Source organism: Pteronotus mesoamericanus, unplaced genomic scaffold, assembly GCF_021234165.1.
Source record: "Pteronotus mesoamericanus isolate MK-2021 breed Mesoamerican mustached bat unplaced genomic scaffold, CSHL_Meso_final contig_20, whole genome shotgun sequence".
NCBI classification, from domain to species: Eukaryota; Metazoa; Chordata; class Mammalia; order Chiroptera; family Mormoopidae; genus Pteronotus; species Pteronotus mesoamericanus.
Window position 1 is genome coordinate 89,335,308 of NW_026555085.1, and position 18,778 is coordinate 89,354,085.

At 40.8% G+C, this 18,778-nt stretch overlaps 1 protein-coding gene across 2 annotated transcripts in view; it reads left to right on the top strand.

The window, feature by feature from the left end:
• The window catches only part of AIG1 (androgen induced 1), a 216,759-nt gene extending 198,506 nt beyond the window's left edge, over positions 1–18,253 (top strand). Inside the window, exons 5-6 of one of the 2 annotated variants that reach the window (XM_054570055.1) lie at positions 11,952–12,115; positions 12,903–13,157. In XM_054570055.1, the coding sequence (XP_054426030.1) occupies positions 11,952–12,115; positions 12,903–12,928 (190 nt within the window). In that variant the 3' untranslated portion in view covers positions 12,929–13,157. Of the gene's footprint in view, positions 1–11,951; positions 12,116–12,902; positions 13,158–17,467 lie in introns of those variants that run through there. The other variant, XM_054570054.1, reaches the window with a different exon arrangement.
• Positions 18,254–18,778: the final 525 nt, after the last annotated feature.

The following is an 18,778-nucleotide window of genomic DNA, read 5'->3' on the forward strand; positions in this document are numbered from 1 at the left end:
GAAAAAGTGAACACTAACACTGAACTTGAAAAAAATAATAATTGATTTTACCATTCCTCCCTTGCAACTGTCAGGGTGCAATACTAGGACGTCATCGAACGTCTATATTTCTGTCAGGCGGGAAGCCTGCCTCCAGGAAAGGGGCAACATCTGTTTCATATACTGCTCCATTCACAGGTCTGATGCATTCTAGGCACTGATACACATTTGGCAAATGAAAAGTAAAACATTTGTCAGTTGTGGAAGCAGCACACAGAGGAGCCTTGTGACAAATAATACAGAGATGGCTTCACTACAGTTTGACACTGGGCACTGCCACAAAGCAGGAGCTCAAGAAATGTCTGGAAAGTTTACTGTTTATTAAAGAAGGCTGGTAATTAAAGAGAGAGAAAGATTGGTAGTCCAAGGAGGTCTCAGGGTCAAGGAAGATGTAATCATGGCAGGGATAGCCAGAACATTGTGTGTCATGCTAAAATAAGAATCTACTAGAAAGAGGAGCACAAAATGTGCTAAACACTGCAGATCATTTCCACAGAATATGGAAAATGATGATTTTCTATCATGGCATTTAGGATGTTCCTCCTCCCCTTCCAGAACGAGCAGTTTGAACACGTGGGTTTCTCACTACCAAAGCCAGCCCTGATGATTGTTTGGGCCATGCGCCTCTCGATGACTGTGTTCCTCACTTCCCTTCAGGAAGGACACATGTTCGCTACCATGGTCAATGTGTCAACTCCATGTTTGGCACTTACATGCTTTGAGAAGGTCAAAATGATTCAAGTTAAGCAAAACGGGAATGAATTTTATTACAGGAAGTTCAAATTGAAGTCTCTCCAGGGAAACGCCACCATAGGACCCAAGTAGGCTGCAGAAAGTGGCCTCAAAGGAGGTAAATCATTTGAAACCAGGTTAGACATGTGCCAGGATATGTGTTGAGGAAAAATATTCTGAAGTAAATGATCGGCCTGCCTGTGCGGGTAAATTACTCTGATATTTATGACTGAGAATCAGGAGGAAAACACATTCCCTCATTCCCTCACTACAGGAATTCAGTCTGGGAGGCACACACAATTTGCCTTTCCCCAGGGATGGGTGGAGGGACTTGTAACCTTGAAAACATCGTTGTGTGTGAGAAGTACAGAAAAATATTATATATTTCTGTATAAGAAGCAGTAATGGAAAGGTGTTTTGTTTTGCTTGCTCGTTTTTTACCTAGCGTAAGTTGACAGTGCTAAGAACTTTACATTATTTCATGAATACATCTCTAAGGTAGACAGTTTATACAACTTTACCAAAGGGGAAACTGAGGCTCAAGAAGTTAAATAGTATCCAAGGTGAACTAGTGCTATATGGATGAGCTAGAAGTTGATCCAAAGTATAAACAACAGCTACATAGACAGGACAGGCTACATAATTGGTGGGGTCAGTGCAAAATAAAAATGTGCAGTCCCTTGTTCAAAAGTGATCAAAGAGCATTAAACCAAGCACGGGGCCCTTCTGAGCACTGGGCCCCAAGTGGCTGCTGGGATGCGCAGCCATAGGCAGCCTGACGCATAGACGCCTCTCAGCCTCTATATATCTGGGCTCACTCCAAGAAGAAAATCTGAAAGACTTTGATCAATCTTAAGTGATGACTGTGCCTTAAAAGGGTGCCTTGAAGAAAACTCCATTAAGCCCACAGTAAGTGAAGGGTCATATCATTCTGTCTGTGACTTCTAACATTATCTCTGTAATTGAGTTAGAGGATATTTCCACCCTGCTTTGGATGGGACCCCTCCATTTGGTATTTGCCTGTGGATCGATGCATTAATTCTCTATCACTATCACACACATCACCAGGGAGAACTTTCTGAGCACTGTTTCCAGAGCCCTGTTTCTATCCCTATGCAGCTGTCCTTTGTCACATTCCCTGGGACCTGCAGTCTTTTTAGTCGGAGTCTTGGCAGCCCCTCTGCCCTATAATCTCCTCATGGACATACCTTTGCATCCTCACTGTTGCTTGCCCTGCTTGACACAAAGGGGGCGCTCCAGAGATGTTTGTTGAGTAAGTGAATGAGTACATTCATTCCAGATGACTCCAGTAGAATTCTAGGTTTTCAAAAATGTGATAGAACCAGGCTTCATACAATCAGTACTGAAGAGATGGTCCGAAGAGCCTACAGAATGCCCTACAATAAGATGAATAGGCCGAGAGAGAGGGCCAGGCCTACAGTCAGCATTTGAGCCAAAAGTCAAATGTGTCCTTGAAAAATCCTTCAGAAGCATGAGGGTTGAGGTACCATGGGAGACACACAGATACCTCCTGGGTGAAAAGCTGAAGCACATCCCTCCTATCACTCCACCCTGAGGTACACTCACTGCCTGCCAAGCAGTGTAGTGAATTCCAGTAGGCTCAATGCATACATGATATGACAGCTTTTTAAGAGGTAAGCCAGTGCCTTCTCTGAAGGAAGTGTTTATGACTTTATCCCTGCAGTGGTTTTCCTCTCTTCTGGGGAAGTTTCAAAATCTGACTTTTGAGTTTTATAAGAGACTTAGTCTTGTATTAAAACTTCACCAGAACTGACTTATCTTGCATCTTGCAACATTTCTATATTTCACACATTTTCCATAATAAGCATGAATTGCTTTTAGAGTCCGTGGGGGAAAAAAAGAAAAAATTTCCCCAGAGATTTTATAGTTGGATTATTTTTGGTGCTGAGCACATTAAAAGCCATGCAGAGCCCTGTTCCCATCCATCGCATCCTAGTATTCAGAGCACTAGAGGACACTGTGGAGGAGCAGGGACTGTACTGCGCAGACTGGACCGCAGAGGTCCAGTCCCTGCTCCTCCACGTAGTGAGCCTCCTTGAGCCTCAGTGTTCTCATCTATAACATGGTGCTACTATAACACCTTCCCCAAAGAATTGTACAATGCCTGTCATTAAGAGTTCAATATCATTAGCTATTGATATTAGCTCTTACTGCACTGAATCTCTGTCCCAATCTGTCTTATGACCTAAGAGCTTGGCTGCCAACTTGCCTAGCTCCTTACCAAAATGTGAATAATAAAACAATTTTAAAATTCACTTCAAAATAAACTAATCATAAGAACTGAAAGGTCATTAATAGGATAAAGTAGGGTGACAAAGCCAGAAAGGGTAGGGGCGTTATGTCTCCGTCACTATTCCTCATGGGCTCCGGTGACCTCCACAACTCGTGAGTTATGTGATTGGATGAAATTTGGCCATGTGGTGTAAAGGGCTACTGAGCTTCCCAAGGTCAGTTTTTCTTTACTTACTATTTAACCATTTATATCCATTCAGCATCCAAAGTAGATTTGAATGCTACATTTACTGCCTAAAGTCAGAAAAATATCTTGCTCCTACTTTGTAGGTGGAAAGTCTGTTTACTAATCATTCTCAGTTCTTCTCAGAGTTACTATGCTATAAAATGTGGTCTACTCTACCCTTGAACCATTTGTTTGTTGGCTTCAAGACACTACAGTTTTCTGTCTTCCTCCAATTTTTTGCCTTTCTTTTTTAGCTTCATCCTTCTCAAACTGTCCCTTAAATCTTGATCTTTTTCAAGGCTCCCTTGTGGACTCACATCATTCATACCCTGTCCTCTACCTGGGTGATCTCAGTCTGTTCTGGGGGCTATAGCCGCCATCTTTTTGCCAGCGCACCCAATGTCTATATTGCCACATCAGCTCTTTCTCTACAGTTTGAACCCCTGTAACTGCCTTGTATCTCCACCTGGATATCTTACAGGTCCCTCAAACTCAACATGTCCAAACCGAACTCATCCCCTCAAACCAGCCCCCTTCCAGCATTCCCTACCTCAGGAAATGGCAGCATCCTCCACCCACTTAATCAAGCCAGCAATCTATGATTAATCCTTAACTCACGTCAGTTCCCTAACTGCTTAAGCCCAATCACAATCACCAAGTTCTCTTAATTCTATTTCCCAAATCAGTGCCTTTCAAATTTATTTTATTGTGAATAAAAAATATAAAAAACATCTTTTGTATCATGACCCCGTCAACATGAATGTGCATGTTGGTACACACATAAATGCACAAAAACAAGTGAAACAAAAGTTTCACAAACCCATTTTTATCACCACTGTATGCAAAGCTTTCTGATATTTTCAATTATGTTTTCTTCTATTCTTTTTAAATGCTGGCAACCAGTGAGTTACTGGCAAATACTGGGTTGACCAAAAAGTTTGTTTCGTTTTTTCCGTAAGATGACTCTAGTAGCACTTAGCTGTCTTTAACTTCGTTCAGAACAATTATGTTAGATTGTATGGTGACTGCTGTTATATCAGTGTGCATTTTTTAAAAACTTACTAAAATTGATGAACTTTTGTGTAGGCATTTTAATATTGAAGATGGAGGAAAATATGCAACATTTTCAGCATATTATGCTTTATTTTGTCAAGATGTTTTTTATATTTTTTATTCACAATAAAATAAATTTGAAAGGTACTGATTTGGGAAATAGAATTAAGAGAACTTGGTAAAACGCAACTGAAACACACACACACACACACACAAACACACTCATACACACTCACACACATGAAGATTTGTGCAGTGTATGCAAAAGGTGCTATAACTGACCAAATATGTCAGAAGTGGTTTGTAAAATTTTGTCCTGGAGATTTCGCACTGGACAAACGCATCATGGTCAGGTAGACCAGTTGAAGTTGACAGCTATCAAGTTGAGACATTAATTGAGGACAGTCAATGTTCTACCACATGGGAGACAGCTGACATACTCAAAATATCCAAATCAACAAAGTTATTAATGAAAATAAAAAATGTCTTTTATTTTCTGGAAAAAACCATATGGACTTTTTGGCCAACCCAACGCTTAACAACCAGCTCTTCTGGAAGTTGGGGGTAGAGAAGCCTGATGTGCAGCATTTAACAGTTCTTGGTTGAACTTAAGCTACCAACCATCCTACTTGCAAACATCCTAAAGCTCCAATAACCCACTCTCCTGACCACCTGATCTGTTTCACACTTACTTAATACCCCTGAAAGGCTTCCTGCTGTCTACACAGGGATAGAGTCTACATTTCTTACCATGGCTTAAAAAACCACCCACAGTGTGGCACCTGCCTGCCCCTCATGCCCTCTCTCCCTTGATCTCAACAAAGTGTTTTCTTCTTGAAGATTTGGAAGCTCTCCCTTACTTTGGGCATGTGATTTCATTTGACTAGAAAGTGCTTGTCTCCCATCTTTGTTCAATCAACTCTTACTCTTCCAATCACAGCTTAAATGCTGTTTTATTCATTTATCCTTTCTTCTATCATGTGACAGGCCTTGTGATAAGTGCTGAGGATACAATAAGAAATAAAAATAAACACAGTCCCTCACCTCACAAAATTCGGATATTCTAAAGGGGGAGAAATATTATTCAAATAAATATGCCATTCAAATTTAAGTACTAATAAAAAGAAAGCTTTAAAAATAAAAGAGATTCATGGTTCTGAAAGAGCTTATAAAATCTGACCTAATCTAATAGGCCAGAGAAAGCTTTCCTAAGTGATGAGTGGTTAGTTATAATTGAGCTAAGATAGAAAGGCAAAATATAATTTAATGAGTCTGGGGGTGGGTAACAGCATAGATAGGGGAAAAAAACATGTGAAAATCCACATGGCAGGAAGGAAATGGCAAAATCAAGGAGCCAAATGAAAGCCAGTGTAACAAAAGCCAGGTGTGATATGGAGGAATGAAGCAGGTGGAAGCCACTCTGTGAAGGGCACTCACGCCTTTGTTAAAAATGTGGGTCTTTAACAAAATACAACGGGGGTGGGGGAGGCATTCACAGGTTTGAGCCAGGGATATAACGTGTTCAGACTTCTGGTTTGAAAAGATCCCTCTGGCAGTTGTAAGGACGAATTGGAAGGAGACAAAAGCAGATATGGAGAGAAATTAGAAACTATGACAATACTCTGGACAGAGATAGATGATTGTAGCACGAATTACCATGCTGGTGATAGAGATGTAAACAAAAAGACATTGGGGAGATGTGTGAGATAGCCTTGACAAGACAAAGTAATGGGTTGAAAATCTGTGCTGAAAGAGAGGGAAGTAACCAAGGTAACTCTCAGGTTTGAGGTGAAAAACTGAATGGAGGTAGTGCCATTCGCAGAGATAAGGAATGCCGGAGGAGGACCAGGGTTAAGGGAAACAAGCACGTCATTAGCTGCAGGTATATCAAGACTGACATATCTTTATGATGTGCAAAATGGGATGAGATGAGGACTGTTTGGTAAACTGTTCATAGGACATAAATTTGTGAGGTATCTATGTATAAGTAGTAGACAGGAAGCAGCGGGCATGAATCAGCTCAACTGAGAATGCACAATATAAGAAGAATGTTTTAAAACCAAACCTTAAGGAAATGCAACCTTTAATAGTGGGTAGGGAAGGGGGAACTTTCAAAAAGATCCAAGAATAGCCCCAGACGTAGGAGGAGCATCAGGGGAGCTCGAGGTCGGAGAGCCAGGATGTTTGGGTGGGTTATCGAGAACAGAAGCCTGCCTGTTGTGGGTGGAAGAGGAGGACAGAGGACAGACATGGAATCAGCAAGTGCAGACTCACTGGGGAACTTCGCTCTTGAAGAGGAGAGATACAGATCAATATTTGTGAAGCTGATGGAAAAGTTTTTGTTGTGCTTTCATGAAAGACATTTGAGCATATTTATCGGCTGTGAAAAAATTGATTTGAAAGGAAGCTGAATACACAAGAAAAAGAAAGATTGATGGTGAGTGTAAGATCCCAAAAACTGAGGGAATGATCCCTGAGCACCCATGACATCCTCTACTTAATCTTTTCTTAATTCTACTACACTGGTTATTCCCCTGTTAATATTTGTATTCCTCATTAGACTGTAATGCATGAAGACATGAATCACCTTTGCCTCGTTTACTTTTGTATCCCTAGTGTCAATCACAGTACTCAGGAAGTATTAATAAATGTTGTTTTTAGTTGTACATTCAAGTGAATGGCACTGGAGGTACCTTTAATAAAATAGACCACCCCAGAAGTCTTATGATATTATAACATGCGCATATACAAGGTCCTCTACAGAAACTATTCTGTTGATTCAAAAGGCCACAGTTATGGGCAACTGGTGATGGGCAGCTTCATGAGGACAACGTGACTGCTCATGCATCATGTCTTGTGCAGAGATTTTTGGCAAAACATCAAATCACCCAGGTGACTCAGCCCCACTACAGCCCACATTTGGTGCCCTGCAATTCCTGGCCTTCCCCAAAACTAAAAGCACCTACGAAAGGGAAGAGAGGAATGTTCAAGCTGAATACAAAATTTGATGCAGATTCATGGCTATACTTGTTCAGTCATTTTGAATGTGATGACCACACAGTGCACATGCTCACTCAATGGCATCTACCAGAATGACTGACTAGTACAGTGAAGTTGTCATTGTTCTTGCATGAGCATTCCAGTCCACTTTCCTTGACTGCCAGGTTCCATCGATGTCACACAAACCATTCTCATTATATTAACAATGGCTGGACTTTTTCCAGACAGACCTCATATATGTATGCCCACATGTGTGTGTGCACACACAAACACACCATGGTTATCAATTTTTAGGCTAAAATTAAAATTGGTATCATTACATTAAGCAGAAGCTATTTGGGCATTAAGACCGGGCAGCCTTAACTTGAGCTAGAAATTGAAAGTCAACTAAGAACTCTCCACAAAAAGATGAGCAAGCCCATGAGTCATTTTTGTGCAGAGAACTGAGCCTTGATTATATCAAGGAAACAAACGGTGAAAGCACAACCTGTTGGGACAAGAGGATGCATCACTCGCACCAGTCCAGGTGAAATCCCACATAACAGGACTCCTGTGTCTGAGATGGCTGGGTGGCTTACTAAGTCAAGAAAACTTTTTAAAAATAAAACTTTCACGTCATTTTTAGAGGCAGTGAACATGCCTCATTTAGGGAAGCAAGTCTGTGCAGCAGACGAGAAATCAGATATGCATCCCTTTCCCGTTTTTCTAAACAAGGTCCATAGTCTACTCTCAGTTTCTGTATCTGTGACATGGGGATAACCATACTTTATAAGATGGTTAAATCAATTAAAGGGGATTATATATCATATTAAAGCACATATTCTCCCCCAAGCTACTACTAGGGTGACAGAGCAGTCATCAGTTTAAGAGGTGAAAGATACATGAGGCATATGTTTGCTGTTTGGTGATGCGGGGAGGGCTGAAATGTGCAGAAACTAGGATGCAGGGATGATGATGACGTCATGGAAATGTTATATTAGAGATGCTCCAAGTAGAAATGCACAGTGGGCAACTGGGTATAGAACTCTGGAGTTCAGGGAGAGGTCAAGGCTGGAAATAGATATTTAGGAATCATCTACAAATAGATGGGATGTGGTCATGGTTACCTATTCAGTGTCATGATTCCATACAGACCAAAAATACATTGCAAACAGTGTCTGAAGACTAGAGGCCTGGCATCAGATACGTTACCAAAAGTTGCAAATGTAAGTTTCATTTTCCCGAAGCAAGTAGAAAGAATACCAGGAACAGGTATTTAAAAATATGACTAGCATTCATGATTGCTCTTACTTGCCTAATTGAGGAAGCAGTTTTACAGTGAGTCAGATTATTTTATAAGTTGATTTGCAAAGTCAATTATAGATTTATGGTACTATATTTTGGGGATATTGCATACTATCTCAATGAAAATTAGTAAGCTGCACGGTGGGCCTACAACACCTTCTTACACTAATTAAGACAAGATTGGGAGGATAAAATTGCCTCTAATTTATGGACAAACAATATTATGCAGCAGAATCCCGTAGGATTCTGGGTAAAGGGAGCTATTGGCATGGTTCCGTGGAGAGGTGGTGAGGACTTGAGATGGCAGAGGCGGCCACGGTGAGAAGTAGATAAGTTGGGTATATTTGGAAAATAGAGCCAGTTCCAACCATTGAATTTCTGCTAATTCTCACAAATGCTTCAGTCTTTAAAAAAATAAAGACTAGCTTGGCTTCCTCTTTTGGTAAAATATTTTAGTTTGGCCAGTTATTCAAGCTGCCTGGCTGGATCTCATGACCACCTCTTCCCTCTAAGGCAGTGTTTCTCTTTATTGACTCCACCAACCAAGGAAACTTTTTAGATATTTTTCCCTAATCTCCACCCCATGAAAATGCCTTATTGTGGTGAAATATACAGGGTGGGGAAAAATTAGGTTTACAGTTGCTCATATTAAAAATAATACAATAATTCATGAATAATAATACAAAAGCTCTGTTTCACCTACTCACAACTGTAAAACTACATTTACCACACCCGGTACATAATATTCATCATTTTAACCATTTGTGAGTGTACAATTCAGAGTCATAAAATACATTCACACTGTTATGTAACCATCCCCACTACCTATACCCAAAATATTTCCATTATCTTCAACGTAAGCTCTGAACCCCCTGTACAATACATCCCCATTCCCCTCTTCCCCTTATCCCCTAGTAACTTCTATTACACTTTCTGTCTCTATGAATTGCCTCTTCTAGTATCTTATTTAAGTGGAATCATATGATATTTGTCCTTCTGTGTCTGGCTTTTTTCACTTAGTATGTTCTCAGCATCTATCAATGTTGTAGCATATATCAAAATCTCATTCCTCTTTACTGCTGAATAATATTTCGTTGCATGTATATACATTTTCTTCATCCATTCACCCATTGATGGATACTTGGGCTGTTTCCATTTTCTGGCTATTTTGAATAATGCTGCTGTGGACATGGCTATACCAATACCTCTGTCCCTGCTTCAGTTCCTTTGGCTCTAAACCTGGGAGTGGAATTGTTGGGCCCATGAACTTTTAATACTACAGATAAACTGTATATTTAGGTTTTGTGTATATATGTATCTGTGCTTTATAGATAAAAAGAGTAAGATTTCTTCACCACCCTCCCAGAATCAGTTTTTACCTCCTTCAGGTGAAAGTGCTGTCCCCCTTACTGAGACTACAAGCTCTGAGGAAAGATCCCAGGTTGGTTTCTGGACTCAGATGAAGTATACACACAGACACACACACACACACACACACACACACACACACACACACACACACACACGGTCTGTCGAGAAAAAATTCAGCCATTGTTAATGTAACAAGGATGGTTTGTGCAACATCAGTGTAACCTGGCAGCCGCGGAGGGTAGACTGTAACCCACCTGCATGAACAATAACAGCTTCACAGTACTAGTCATTGGAAGGCGGTAAACACCATTGAGTGCGCATGTGCACTATGTGGCCATGGCATTCAAAATGACTGAGCGAGTGGAGCGATGAACCTGCATCACCTTCTTCATTAAGCTTGAACATTCCTTCACAGAAACGATTCAGGTGATTCAGAAGGCCGCAGCTATGGGCAGCTGGTGATTGGCAGCTTCATCATGACAATGTGCCCGCTCATGCATCACATCTCATGCAGGGTTTTTTGGCAAAACGTAAAATCACCTAGATGATTCAGCCCCCCTACAGCCCAGATTGGGTGCCCTGTGACTTCTGGCTTTTCCCAAAACCAAAATCACCTTTTAAAGGGAAGAGATTTCAGGCCATCAATGGGATTCAGGAAAATACAGTGGGGCAACTGATGGTGATTAGGAGAACTGTGTGAGGTCCCAAGGTGCCTGCTTTGAAGGAGACTGAGGTGTCATGTCCTATGTACAATGTTTCTTGTACTTTGTATCTTCTTCAATAAATGTCTCTATTTTTCATATTACATGTCTGGATACCTTCTGGACAGAATTCGTATATTATATATGTAGATAAACTGCTTAAAGAGGAGTGAAACCATAATAAGGAAAATGACCCCAAAATACAGAGGTGGAAAAAGTAATCTTTATTGCCATCCATAAATTCTTTATATTTTATTTAGTGTTCAAAATTGACAACAGGTGATATTTTGGAAAATAACTCTTAGCTGTGTGTCAGAACCAAACCAATAATGCAATTATTCTAACTAAACTTTTGAAAACAGTAGATATTAATGATGTTGTATTGCCACTGAGTCTAAAAAAAAATCTCCAGGACATACATAGAATAATTACAACTATGTACTAGCAAAATAGAAGAGGAAGGAAAGGAAGAAAGGGATGAAAGGGAAGGAAAGGGAGGGAGGGAGGAGGGGGAAGGGAGGAAAGGAAAAGGAAGAAAGACATCTGGGATCCAAGGATCAGCTTGTGGGAAGTCAGGTATCCCGAGATTAAAGGATGGGTCTGTCAGCATGTGAATGTATCTAGTTGGGAGGCAGGGTGGCTAGATTCCGCTGCATGTTCACCTAGGTTTACTGTAGTGTGGTTGCCCAATGCTACAACATTTCATTATGTAGAGAAGAGATTAAGAAGATTGTATAACAGTATTTAAACAAAAAAATTTCAAATCCCTGACCAAACCCCTTCAAGAGTTAGAAAAGACAAGGAGAAACTGAGGAACTGCCAGATTAGAGGAGATGAAGAAGTCATGACCACTAAGTACAACATGGGACCCTTGACCAGATAAAGGACATTAATGGGAAACTGGAAATTCCAGATAAAACCTGCAGTTCAGCTAGTAGTAACGTACTATTGTTAATTGCTCCATTTTAGTAATTGTACTTCAGTTATACAAGATATTAACATGCAGGGGAGTTGAGCAAAGGGCATACTAGAATTCTCTATACCATGTTTACAACTTTTCTGTGAGTCTAAAATTATTTCAGAGTGAAAACAAATGAACAAACAACAACAAAGTTTCTGGTAGCTCCTAAGTGTCAGAAACAAAGCTGTGGCTGACATTGAAGAAGAAAGAATAGTTGGAATGGGGGGGGTCTATATTTGTAATATCAGCAGCTTCGACACCTGACGTGAGAGTAACTCCTGTCTTTGTCTCCATTGCAATTCCGTTACAGGGTGTGTTGGATACATCACGTAACCGGGATGTGGGTGTACCCGTTCCTGGAACACATTAGCCCAGGAGCCAGAATCACCTTCTTTGCATTTACAACCATCTTGATGAACCTTTTGTACCTTCTGGGAGAAGTTCTGAACAGCTATATCTGGGATACACAGAAAAGTAAGTATTGTTTAGGGGAGCATAAAACAAGAGAATTCCTGTCATAAGAAGTGTGTGCAGAGACCAAAGGAAAATTCCACTGTGGCACAGAATCACTTAGGAAGACCTACCTTTTTATAAAAACAGCGTTAATTTAAGAGCTCCTGGCAGGTACCTGAAAGGTTTATTACTCACTTTGTCTTATTAGCCAGTAAATTATCTAAATCTAAGAGAAAAGAAGTGTGTCTATAAAATTTGATAGGGAGTTCACTCTGATTAATAAAAGACTGCCTTAGCTAAAGAATCCCCAATTAAATAGATAAATTATTAAGTATAACCAACCTCTCCATGGCTGGTATGGCTCAGTGGACTGAACACCAGCCAGCGAATCGAAAGGTCACCAGTTCAATTTCCTGTCAGGACACATGCCTGGGTTGTGGGCCAGGTGTCCAGTTGGGGCTGTGCAAGAGGCAACCGATCGATATTTCTCTCCTCTCTTTCTCCCTCCCTTCCCCTCTCTAAAAATAAACAAATAAAATCTTTAAATGTAACCAGTCTATAGAAGTCACCCAGATCTCCACTTTTTACATCATCCTTTCCTTGGGTGCAGTAGCCTCAGAGACATCTCACCACCTCTGCTAGACCTTTAAGCAGCATAGAAGGCTCAGGCCACTGTGGTTCACCAGTGACTGTCATGTCCAAAGGCTGAAGTGGCAGAAAAGTCCGGGCAGTAAAGGGTAATACTTCATTGTTGCATAAAGTCTTTTAACCTCCGATTTGATTTCTCTTTTGTTTCTATTTATGGCAGAGCCTCTATCCCGGCAAGGCATGTAATTTTACCCAAGCTGTGCAAAATCTGTCCAAAGTGTATGCAAGATAACATAAAATTGGGAAGGTGGCAAAAGCAACAGCAAAGATGTGTAGAGATTTGAGTCCTGCATGAAAATACATCCAAAGGCAAGATGACTTGGGGACTTTAGAGACCACTCTAGACATCACCAAAAAATTATCTGTGTTCCACAAACGTTGAGTTCCCTACTTTGTGCCAGACACTATGCGAGGAACGTAATCTAATTAGACAAATAAAACAATCATTGCATGGTTACTGAATCAGATTTCTTTTGTGCATGGATCTTCTAAGATGGTATGCTTCAAAGCATGTTAAATGGCCCAGAGGAATCTGAGCATTTCTTTTCCCAGCAGCTGTCTTGATTTGAATAAGTGGTCTATTTGAAAAAGTGTCAAAATTTTTTATTCAGTTCAGGCCATAACTTGAGGGACCAGAAATTATATTTTAATAATTTTCCTTTCTGTTCAATGGGAATAGTAATCTTTCTCTATTAATTAACCTATTAAAATATTTAGTTAACTTTCAAAATATATTAAAAATACATTGTGCTCCGGTGGAGTAGCTCAGTTGGTTAAAGCATTGCGGGTTCAATCCCCAGTCAGGGCACATACCTAAGTTATGAGTTCGAGCCCTGGTTGGGGCATGGGCGCAGAAGGGAGGCTGCTGGTCAATGTTTCTGTCTCATATCAATGTCTGCCTGTCTGTCTGTCTCTCTCTTCCTTTCTTTCTAAATATCAATAAACATATCCTCAGGAGAGGATAAAAAAATTTTTAATAACAAATTAAATGTAAACTTTCTCTGCTTTTTGGAGAAAGGCCATATTTCACTTAAGCTATATTTGTCCCATATATGTTATTCAGGAAGTATTTATGACTGCCGGCTTCCCCTCAATTGGCTTGATTCCAACACTCATTGGCCATTGTCCTATTATTTCTAAGAGAAGGTGGCCTGAAAACCAGGAGAGAAAAAAATCCAATCTACATTAATAGAAGATTACACGTTAGCAGCTTTGAGTAAGAAGTTAAAAATGAATGGTGAAACTAAGGGTTTTGTTTTGTTTTTTTTCAAAACCATGGTCTGAGCAGGGTTGGTTCCTTCTAAGGACGGCAAGGGAGACTCTTCCCCAGGCCTCTCTCCTTGGCTTGTAGATGGCTATCTTCATGTTCACATGGCACTCTCACTTATATATGAGGCTGCCTCCAAATTTCTTTTTTTAATTTTTTTTATTCTCACCCAAGGACAATTTCATTGCTTTTAGATAGGGAGGAAAAGAGAAAGAGAGAGAGAGAGAGACAGAGAGAGAGAGAGAGAAACATCAGTGTGAGAGAAATATCAATTGGTCGCCTTCTCATATGTGCCCTGACAGGGGACCAAACCCACAACCTGTGTATGTGCCCTGACTGGGAATTGAACCCATGATCTTTTGACCTGTGGAATGATGCTACAGCCAACTGAGCCATACCAGCCGCAGGGCCAAATTTGTTTTTGTTATAAAGATATCAGTTATATCTGATTTGGGTTCACCCCGATGATTTCATTTTAACTTGGTAAAGACCCTACCTCCAAATACAGTCACATTCTTCAAGTACTGGGAGTTAGGTTTAGGGAGACAGAATTTAGCTCATAACACTCTACCTTATGCCCCCAAAATCCATACCCTTCATTCTCGCAAAATATACTCCCTTAAATAACTCTTAAAGTTTTTCCACCCTCTTCAGTCCAAAATCTTACCTTAAATATTATCTAAATCACCTATGAGTAAAACTGGGAGTCTTGTTCATCTCAAAGCAACATCGCACACCAGTTGTGAACCTGTGAACCCAGACAGAAAGTAATCTGCTTCCAAAATACAATGGTTGGACGGGCATAGAATATATACTCCCTTTCCAAAAGAAAAAAATCACAGGGTAAAAAGGGGTCATGGTTCCTCACCAACTCTAAAAGCTAGCAAGGAAAATTCCATTCAATTTCAAAGCTTGAGAATGATCCTCTTTGGCTGAATGTCCTGTCCTCAGGACTCCTGAGGAGGGGGGCTGTGGCCCTGCATCCTTGGCCCTGGGCAGCAGCCCTACCCTCTGAAACCAAAGAGGATCCAGCCCCTGAAATGCCTTTGAAGTCATTCCTTCATTTCACCCCGCCCCTTCCAGTCTATGCTGTCAGGATTTCTGCTGGTACAAAATTCTCAAAAAACCCTTTTGGCTTTCCATGTAATTTATGGGGGTCCAAATCATCAGATAGAGGGTCCCCCACAGGTCTTCCCTGGCTTCTGCTGAGAGGATTAATTGGATTCACAGGCCACATGCCTAATCACTTTAGCAAACAGTTGTGCATCCACATCCTTGGCCTTCTCTCACATTCTAAGGTCCTGGGGATTAGGACCTCAATAGGTGACTTTGGTAGGGGACATAATTCAACCTACAACAGCCGAAATACTTCCATACTTCAACTAAAAATTTATTCCAATTCCAATGTGCCGTCTTATTAAAGTCAAACTTCATATGACTAGAAATGGAAAGGTCTGAGGGTAGAAGGTGCGGCGAGGACAGAGAAAGCAGACAAAATGACAAAGGAGGTCAGCAGCAGGCCAACGTGACACCAACTTGCACCTCCCTTCTCTGCCAGCTGCCCACCCAGCAGTGATGTCCCAGCCCTGCCCTCCGGTTGCGCCCCTCCCCCAGCCTGGAGGGAACCACAGGCGCCTGAGTCTCTCGGTATCAATCAGCTCTTCCTCTCTCCTCCCGAAAGCACCTCCTGCCTCAGCTTTGGGACAGGTTTCTTTCAGCTATTTGTGTGGAAATTATACCTCTGGTTCTTCCAAATATTATTTACAGCTGTCTAATTTTTTCCCTCTACCTCCAAGCTGCCAAACGAAAGTAGGTGGGGAGCCACTTTCCCTGTCTGGGTCAGTGAACACCCCCTGTTCTCCACCCCTGCTTTTGAAGATTCCACTCTTGCTGCCAAGTCAACCCATCTGCAGGAAAACACTTAGGAGGAAACAGGCTTGAAAAAGAAAAGCAAGCGGTTATCTCCCAATAGCTTCTCCACAGGGATGAACGAACATGGGATGAAGTGGAGGCTCAAGTCATGTGGGCTGTTTGAACCGAATCTGTGTTGTGTTTTTCTGCCTTTGCCTTGGTTACCCAACAACTGAGGCATCCCCTGCCTTCCCCTCTGCCCTCCCCCTCCTCCCTTTAGATGTCATGACTCCTCGATTTGAAGTTTGCCTTAATATGATTCTGAGAATTACTTTGGAAAAAGTGTTACCGATCTCTGCCAGTTCCTTAGTCATGAAAACCAAACCTAAAAGAATGTCTAAGGACACCTGTTCAGAGCATGTTATCCACATTCCACTGCCACCGCCCTGACCCCAGAAAACACATACTAGGAGCCGGGATGTGGGGGGCGGGGGGCCTCTCCTAACGGAATCCCTATCATGGTGACCCTCTGGGGTTAGGCTTCATGATTTTTTTATATTGCGAAGTTCCTTATTTTGTTCCATTTTCCTACTAGTCCAGCCTGCTGAGGCCTCCTCTTTGTTTACTGTTTACTAATTGATTCAGTAAAAATTAATTGAGCTCCTATTGTGAGACAGACACTATGCTACGTGCTAGGGATATAATCCAGGATAAGACAGGTAAGGACTCTGCCCTCAGAGAGCTTGCAACTTACAAAAGAATACCAACAAAACCTTCTAAGCAGCACTCAGTTTTTCTTTTGTTCCAGCAAAAAATCTTTAAGAATTTAGTATCAGAGGAAAAAAAAATCTTTAGCTAGAAAAGAAAGAAATAGGGAGCCATCTGCCAGATTTCACTTTAATTCATGAGAATGACTTGAACATTTTCATCTCCAGGAAAATGAAACATCATTAACTATTCACTCCAGACAACAGACAGAGGTCTTACTGGTCCAATCCCTATGAGTCTCTCAGGAAGAAAAACATAGTTCTCCCAAGCTTAGGTTGAACATAGGGAAAATTTAAGTTTAAGCACAAATGGGTATGGATATAAACAGTTCTTGTGGCTAATGAGCTGTCTATGAGCTTTAAAATGTGTATCTTTCTTGACTTTTAAAAATCCAGAGTCTTTGTCTTAGAAAGAGACAGGACTGAAAAATAAATAGATAAATACAGTCAGTTAGAAACTCATCAGCCACACACCTCCTGTCGCTAGCAGCTGGTCACACGGCAGCCCAGTCGGGGTTTCTGTGCAAACTCAGTGAGTCCAGGACTCACTTGAGTCCCTCGCTCCCAGAAGCCACAAGAACTGGGTGTGCCCCAGAGATGTTCTGTCCTGATTTGGTGGAAAAGGGTGGGGAGGGAGGTCACTGAGCAAGTTTCTGGAGAAAGCCGCAAAGGACTTTCCTTCTCAGCTGGAGAGAAGCGGGGGGGGGGGGGGGGGTCCAGGAGCGTGGATGAGAAGTATCCAGAGAAGAGAGGTTTTTTTGTTGTTTTTTTTAAGCAGCTTGGCAAAGCTGCTCCTAGTTTCATCTGATACTCAAATCAAGTACTCTGCCTGTGTTTTAGGTATGGAAGAAGAGAAAGAGAAGCCTAAACAGGAATGAGATCTAAGTCTACATGAAAAAGCTGAATTGAGCCGCCACTGTAGACTCATTACCCCTGGGCGTTGGCGGTGCAGGGGAGGAAGCCTCAGAGGACTGGACCAAATCCACCTCCACCTCCTGGCCCCAGAGGGAGGGCACCTTTTATAGAGAAACACACTATACCAGAATAGAATCCAGTTGTTTCCAAAATAACTCCCCCTCATTGTTTGTTAAAGGACTCTTTCCAAATTCATGATTGATGATAACATCTTTTTTTTCCTCTTCTGGATTTTAAAACTAAAATGGGTCATTGGATTTTAATGTGTGCAATGTAATACCATAAAGAATAAAATTCTATTGTGTTTCTTGTTGAGCAATTTGTGAAAACCAAAGGGGCAGATATGGAACAAGGCATCCGTGCATTTCCCCAGGTGGCTGGGATAAGGAATCTGGGCCACAGTGTGTAAGTCTGGAGGAAATGCAGCGGATGGTTCTTACTGCAATAATGTCACAGATGCCTCAAACAGGCAATATTAGTAAAAAGTACGTCGATTTAGTCAAATCCCTGAGTGTTTTTGGATCTAATGGTTTAACCTTGTGGAACTTTTCCTAAATGCAAACTGTAACTTTAATAAAGACCAAGCAACCCTTGGTCTGATATCTGCATGGCACACCTCACACCCTAACAACATTGGTGTCTCCTTTCTGACTTTGTTTCTATTACCTGTTGAAAATGGGTTTACTGAACCTGGTTCTTATAGTTTGATGATTGTAAAAATGTGTATCTTTTTGATAAATCCAAAAAGAATCATTTTTTGGAAAAAAAACTAATTTACAAAGTGTTTGATCATAAATAGTTTTAAATAATACTAATGCAGAATATGTAGTAAAAACACATAAAATCTTAGAGAAATATAATGAAGAAACAATATAAAAGCAGAAATTATGTAAGGTAGGAGGAAAATAGCAGTAGAGTTGATAAATTGTTATTATAGTATCTCATCTATACAAATAGCATTAAAACATGCAAGTTACTAATATGTTAACTGAAAAGAGAAAGACAAATATAAGCACAGATGTGAAGCAAATTTCTAACTATAAAAATATATTTTATAGCTCTTATAAATTCTTAGGACTCAGTGAAATGTGCAGTTTTTAAGGAAAATAAATTCAGTAAGAGTTAGAAAGCTGTAATGGACTGACAGTCACAGAAGATATTTTTTAGTGTTCAATTAACTATCCCCAAAAGAGGAGTTGGATCTGAAGTGTTTTATGAGCAAGTTCTTGAAAACTT